Source organism: Tasmannia lanceolata, unplaced genomic scaffold (assembly GCF_043159265.1).
Source record: "Tasmannia lanceolata isolate RefF3 unplaced genomic scaffold, GAP_Taslan_0.1 ptg000023l, whole genome shotgun sequence".
NCBI lineage: Eukaryota > Viridiplantae > Streptophyta > Magnoliopsida > Canellales > Winteraceae > Tasmannia > Tasmannia lanceolata.
This window is the reverse complement of record NW_027518700.1, coordinates 6,162,139-6,168,940: the sequence shown is the minus strand read 5'-3', so window position 1 is coordinate 6,168,940 and position 6,802 is coordinate 6,162,139. Positions and strand designations below refer to the sequence as shown.

Below are 6,802 nucleotides of genomic sequence, written 5' to 3'. Positions count from 1 at the left end.
CACACCATATAAAATCTCTTTACAAAATCCACTTCGTTTTAATTTGAAAGGACTTGGTTTATTAGTACAACAAAAAGAAGACAATTCAAATGAAATATCATACATCAAACCATCGAAAGAGGAGAAGAAAAAAGAGAGTAAAGATATAGAAAAAAAAATGATAAGTGCTACTTAATTGGATCGGTTATCGCCGGAGATATCGCCGGAGAGACCGAGGGTGGCCTTAGCGACATCGCCTGCGGTAGCTTCAGGCTTTTTCTTAGAGTATAAAGTTATATATCCAATGGTGGTTACTATCAGAAACCCAGCCACTGCCATTTTCATAGGGGAGTATGGTAAGTTGCTCCTCTGGTGTAATACACCCCCTGGATTATGTCCAGGGGGCCTTTTTGATCCTTCCACCCCATGTTTCTTTATTTCTTCATTTCCCATCATGTGTGTGTCTGCATTCTTCTTCTCATCCATCTTTCTCTCTTTTCTTCTTCTTTCTCTGTAAGTTTTTTTTTTTTCTTTCGGTTTTGATTGTATTGTTGCTTCATATATAAGAGGGGTGGAAATATGGAGAAGACACGTTGGGGTCATGCAAGCCGAGTTACTCTGCTTTTGAAACGTGGCATTTGCTTTGTTCTTGACCCGGTCTGAGTTATTTTGCTGTTGACACGTGGCATTTACTCGTACTTGCAGTCCTAGAGGTGCAACTTGGGTCGGGTTCAACCTGAAAAAAAGAAGGGTCGGGTTCGAGTTCGGGGTTGGGTTGAGGGTTTGGGCAACCCGACCGAGTGAAATCCGACATTTTTTATGATTTTTTTGTAAGCTTAAAAACTCGGGTTGGTTTGGGTTGAACTCAGGTCGGGTTGGGTTGAACCTTGTTGTCTTGGAAATTGGGTTGGATCGGGTTCTGGTTGGAAAAAAAAAAAAACGATCTTTGGGTTGACCCGACCTGAGTTGCACCCCTAACTTATACGTATGTTTTTTAAAGAGGGCTGTTGAACTCACATGGGATCATCCAAACCATTCATTTATTCAGAGTAATCATATGATGTGGAGCCCAACTAACCATTTTTTTTTGTAAAGGTATGGTACGGCCCACACATAGGATGATCAACCATTTATTTGATGAGCTACAATGTAAATAGGTTGTGCCCCAAAAATAATTTCCATAGGATGATCCTAACCCTCCGACCTATAGAGGGATTGCACATTACGGAAATTTCTATAGATCAGAGAGTTCGGATCGGTAATGATTTTTGGGGCACAACATATTTACATTGTGGCCCATTAAATGGACGGTTTGGATCATCCTACGATGTGGGTCGTACTGTACTTTTAGAAAAAATACGGCACCATATAATTTCTCCATTTATTCGACCAGAAATCATCTCCATGGGATGATCTTAACCCTCAGATCTGAAGAGGTTTTCTTAATGTGCCATCTGGTTTGATTATCCAACCAGATGGGCCCGTCAATGTGATTGTCGGTCTGTCTGAAAATTATGAGGCCCACAAGATGAAGGGTCCAAATTTAATTTACATTGATAGGGATAAAAAAAAAGAAAAAGATGTTTCAAGTACTTCACTTCCAGTTGTAAAATGACATAATATGTGCATTATCACTTATCTAAATCAAGAGATTACAAAGGTCTTGTGTTTCCCAGCCAAATAATTAGTGGATCATTCATAACAAGATTCTCACCAAGTTTTTACCCAAATCTTTCCTGAGAATTTGAATTACAAAGGGTTAATAATATTGATTTGTCAATGACAAGTTGTTCCTTTTCTAATATTGGAAAATTATGTGCATGGAATTTCAACATTCTAGATTTCTGCCTTCCCTCCTTGTAAGTATTTGAACCAAAGGCCTTACAATTGATAGATAAATGGATCATTCTTAACAAGATTCTCAGCTGGTTTTGGGACAAATCTTTCTTAAGCATTTGATTTACAAAGGTTTATTTGCATATTGATTTGTCACTTACAAGTAATTCATCTTGGAATCATATATGCATGCAATATCATGACCCAGATTTCTGCCTTCCTTCTTACAAAGAATTTGAAACAAAGCCTTCACAGTTTAGACTTCATGGATTCATATCACCATCTCAGCTTCTCTAATATCACTTGGGATTCCAACATCCAACCTCATGGTTGGCTTGTACTGATCAGGAACAACAGCACCCCCTTGCACACATATCTCCACCACTGCTGGGGCCTGCCCATAGAAGAGCCTTAGCTCCCTCTTTAAAGGTGACCCCAAGTCCGGCACGTGCCACACATACCTTGGTGGTATCAAATCATCAAGCACCGCCGACTGCCACCCGTGCTGCCCATTTCTCTGTTGGTGCTTGTAGGCCCCACAGTTCTGTGCCTTGTGCCCACTGGGTCCTATATGCACCTCAGGGCAGTATCCACACACCCTCACCGAGTACTTCTTCATCAACTTAAGGGCTCCTCCCCTCATCATTTCCCATGCTTCTAGTGCTTTTTTGGAGAGCAATGCTGTCTCTTCAGGAGTCGTTGGGGGGACTATACCCGAATCAGGTATTTCAGTTAAGATTGGTTTTTTGAAGGGATCTGTTTCGGACTCTGGCAAGTCGTCCTCATTGGCGTCAATGATCTCCCTCCTCCCAACATATATGACAGGCTTTCTCCTCCTCTTTGTTGGGAGATCCGGCATATCGACACCAGCTTGGATGCAGAGCTCGACTAGTGCTGGGACTCTGGGGATTGAGAACCTCTCCCCGTGGGTAAGACGCTTGCCAAGACGGTCAAAGAGATGGTAGGAATCGATGGGTACTAGCACATCTTCCACGATTGCCTTCGTCCACTCATGTAGACCCTTGCGTACCTCCACCCTTGGGCCTCTGCAAGATTTGAATGGGTGCCCGTCTGGCCCGACATGTATTTCGTTGCACCATCTGCAGAAATGCATTGGGAGAGTGTCACCACAAGTGTTCAAAGATGTCCCCCAAGGTGAAATTTTTTATCAAATATACGACAACCATGCATGGCCATTCGATATCTGCATATATTGTAGATAATGGTTTCACAAACATCTGGTGTAGGGTTTTTTTAGAAACTAATGATTATATTAAAACTGGTTTCTTTTAAAGATGTGGCTTTCAGTCAGTTCGACATGGTTCATAAGCATGTAAACTTTGGAAAATCATATTTCAGGCATGTCAAATAGAAAAACTAAAAGACATTGGTCAGAACCTCAAAATGCCATCTGAAATTGAAAAAGCAAGGATGGGCATTTCCAAGAATCTTCATATTAGAGAAAATTACCTTAGAAGCACGAAGCGGGTGGGGTACGGGGCGAGGGCGGGAGCGGGAGAGGAGTCGGGGAAGCGTGGGATCTAGAAGAGCTAAGTTTGGGAGCGTTATGGGAGCGTGTATGTAATATTTTCTTTATATATCTTTCAAAATTCAAGTACATAAAAAACTAATAGTTTCTAACCATTTTCATATGTATCTTTCAAGATTTAAGTACATCTAAAAGCTAATTTCTAACCATCTTCACCATCTTCACTTGCGTGCACTCGTTCTTCATGCCTTCTGAAGATGCACAAGCCTTTGTACTTGCTCCAATAAAGTACTTTGAAGAGTTGGAGGAGTTTAATGTAAGGAAGTTGGTGATGGTGGGACTTATAGAGTAATAGAAGCAGCCTGAGAGCGTCATGAGAGCGGTTCCCGTCTCTTTGGAGTCGTGCTCCCTAGAAGCTCCTTCCCAAGGAGCGCCGAATCGAGGTTCCGAGGTGGGAGCGGCACCCTGAGGGAAGATTCCTGCTTCTAAGAAAATTACTACACACCAATGCTGTCTTAAGAACAGCTTAACAAATCAAAAAGATATAAATAATTGGCAGAAATACCAACTGTTCAAAATGTAAAACCAACTCCATTCCATTGACTTTTTGCCATTAACGGATCAGTGGAATCAGATTATTAAATTCTAGGAAGTTCCTTCACAATTGCATATATGATTTCATTTGCTAAAAGTATAAAAGGAAATTGGGCAGAAAATTACTTGCAAGCGTGTACTGGAACCACTTTCATAAGCTTCTTGAGACAGTTTATCAAGGTGACTCTTGCATTTAACACTTCATACGCGACTGGTATCAGGCTCCGAACCAGCATCCCATTTCTTGGAGGTGGGAATGGTTTCCTTGGTTGGCCCTTGCTGCTCTTCTGTCTTGCTCTCGCAGCACGCCTGAGTTCAACTACTGGTATTGGAAATGGCTTCTTCTCCTTCTTTGAGTAGTAACGAGGCAAATCCGCATTTTGGGGATAATTACTTTTGATAACCAACATATTTGAATTGGGATAACATGAAATTCGAGCGGGTAGTCTAAACATCAATGAAAGTTTACATTCATTAACATCAAGCTGCAAAAGGCGACGAAAGAGGTTTCACTAATTAGTTTGTGAAGGCTTTCAGCACAACTCAATAATACTTAGGATGTAAGAGAACAACATGAAGCTTCTTGAGAAATATAACACGGACCAATTTCTCACATTCTAAATCAATATTTTCACCAGAATGTATATCATATTATGAGTCAGACCCATGGAGAAAGCAGAAGAATAATTCTACGAGGGCAATTTATCAAGCTGGGATGACTTTACTGAGGTATGATAAATTGGGAAACTATTTATGTTGGGGTTGGGAAATATCTTTTGCTTCACAAGAAATCAGACTAATGAGTTTATACAAATATGACACAACCAGAAAGTGGAAACATCGTCATCACTTACAAAGCAATAAGTCTAACTGTGTAGTTAGGATATGACTCTACAACATACAAGAATTTCAAACAATACCATTCAGAAAAAGAAAAAAAGAAATTCAAACAATATATATATACATATACATAATATGCAATTCAAAAAATAACATAAAATAAAATACATATACATAATATATATACACGCAGGCACGCACATTTTTTTGACAACGAGTTTCAATCAAAAAGTTATCGCGTTTCACATTGGCAAGGATATGCTTTCTTGCCAATTAACAGAGTGATCACAGACAATGGATGAGAGATCCCTTACCCCTTACTTTTCCATTGTTGACTCTGTGCAGTGTCATGTGAAGCTCCACATTATGCATAGTTTAAAGTGGTTTCATTCGTCTAACCAACAATCTTTATTTCTCAAAAGCCATTGACAAAGTGGTGCATTCTGAAATTCTAATAGAAATTATTGGGTCAGAAAGTAATTACACTGAAAAGATGCATTTATTTCAGGCAAGACTCTTCTTTCTAGTTTGCAGATCCACAGCCATTTGTGGAGTGCTAAGATGAGGTTAGGGGTCCCTTCAAATTATTTGGAAAAGTGCCTCTTTAACACATGAAGGGTTTATCAAACAAAATTTTTGACAAAATATCAAGTAAAGGTTGAAAACTGGAACTGAACACCATTGTCAATTCAAAGTTTGAAATTGGAAGTTTTGTGCCCACAATAAGACAAAGACAAGAAATAAAGTTCATGAACCATTATGTACATACAGAAAAAAAAAAAGTTTAAAAATGGAAATTTCAACATACCTTGGAAGAATGGATAGAAGCATAACCTGGGCACATGCTGGTTTTCAGAGATTTCCCTTTTGAATGGTTGGAAACCCTTAGAACCTCAAATTTGGGAGGTAAAACCCTAGATTTTCCATGCATAAGAGCACTAATTCCAGTTGGGTACTGGGCAGAAGCTGAACCCATTACTGAAACCAGAAATCCAAGCTATCAGAATCACTCATTTGCAAAACAAAATACCAGATAAGAAAACCACCTTGCAGTAATAAAAAAAAAAGCAGCACAAAACTGAATAACAAGGCAATAACTTGCAAAAATAAAAGGTGCCCAGTAAGTTTTAGGAACAACAGAAAAAGAAAAAAATAAGCCCAAATTAAGCACCCAGAAAAATGAAAGAAAGAAACACAAGGACTGATATTTTTCAGTAAGGCCAATGGATAGAATATCTATTTATCGACACTTCTATATTTTTCAGTTTTCACAAGATATTTAGTGGCCAATTTTAAGAATAAAAAACTCGGTGAGTTGAATCGAGAATAGACCGAGTTAACATGGGTTGACAGAAAAAAAATTGGGTCAATCTTAGGGTTCAACTTGGGTCTGGTAAAACGCGACCTGCATTGACCCGACCCGAAAATAACTTGGTTCAGGTTTAGAAATCATCGGTCCTGGGTTGGCTCGGGTTTTAGGTTGAAAAACCCGACCCAATATTGGGTAGAGTTGGTTTTAAAGAAATTGAGTAGAGGATCAAAACCGTTGCGAACCGATCCGGGTTTGTAACAGGTTGCAACTTCGGTCTGGTAAAACGCGACCTACATCGACCCGAGCCGAAAATAACTCGGTTCAGGTTTAGAAATCATCGGTCTTGGGTTGGGTCGGGTTTTTCGATTGAGTCGGTTTTAAAGAAATTGCGTAGAGTCGGGTTTAAAGAAAAGAAAAACCGAACCCGACTCATAGAGGTGTACAATGACTTTCTTAAATATCTCCTGAATAACAAGGCAATTTTTTTTGCCAATATATTGATATCATTGTTTTCAATGGATCGGTTAAATGGTGTAAAAAACCTCTCCACTCTATAATAACCCGCGTAACAGAAACATCTTGGATTTTGATTTTTATAATCGATTAAGAGTCCAAAATTGATTATTGTTGAACTTGGCCGCTTTCCTTCCCAGATCTAGAAACAACTTTGGACTGGAATTGATTCTAAACCCCACCAAAAATGTACATATTACTGTGGGAAATGATATATTCGCCTGCATTTTTTATTTTAT

General features: G+C 39.3%; 2 protein-coding genes across 2 annotated transcripts; both read right to left on the bottom strand.

Moving 5' to 3' along the window:
* Positions 1 to 16: 16 nt before the first annotated feature.
* Positions 17 to 522, bottom strand: LOC143856520 (uncharacterized). The gene has a single exon (XM_077366762.1). The coding sequence runs from the start codon at positions 463 to 465 to the stop codon at positions 172 to 174; it is 294 nt and encodes a 97-aa protein (XP_077222877.1). The 5' UTR covers positions 466 to 522; the 3' UTR covers positions 17 to 171.
* A 1,069-nt stretch (positions 523 to 1,591) lies between these two features.
* On the bottom strand, positions 1,592 to 5,959 carry LOC143856328 (APO protein 2, chloroplastic-like). Its single transcript, XM_077366521.1, has 3 exons — positions 5,547 to 5,959; positions 4,025 to 4,383; positions 1,592 to 2,915 (listed from the first exon to the last, which is right to left on the bottom strand). Exons 1-3 carry the CDS (start codon positions 5,712 to 5,714, stop codon positions 2,087 to 2,089), a joined length of 1,356 nt encoding a protein of 451 aa, XP_077222636.1. The 5' UTR covers positions 5,715 to 5,959; the 3' UTR covers positions 1,592 to 2,086.
* Between the last annotated feature and the right edge of the window lie 843 nt (positions 5,960 to 6,802).

Bases quoted from the DNA above. Each gene is read 5' to 3' on its own strand.
- LOC143856520 (XM_077366762.1), bottom strand. From the start codon at position 465: ATGGATGAGAAGAAGAATGCAGACACACACATGATGGGAAATGAAGAA.
- LOC143856328 (XM_077366521.1), bottom strand. From the start codon at position 5,714: ATGGGTTCAGCTTCTGCCCAGTACCCAACTGGAATTAGTGCTCTTATG. The intron at 4,384-5,546 runs GTATGTTGAAAT...CGCCTTTTGCAG, and splicing joins CTTCTATCCATTCTTCCAAG to CTTGATGTTAATGAATGTAA. The intron at 2,916-4,024 runs GTAATTTTCTGC...GCATTTCTGCAG, and splicing joins GTTCCAGTACACGCTTGCAA to ATGGTGCAACGAAATACATG.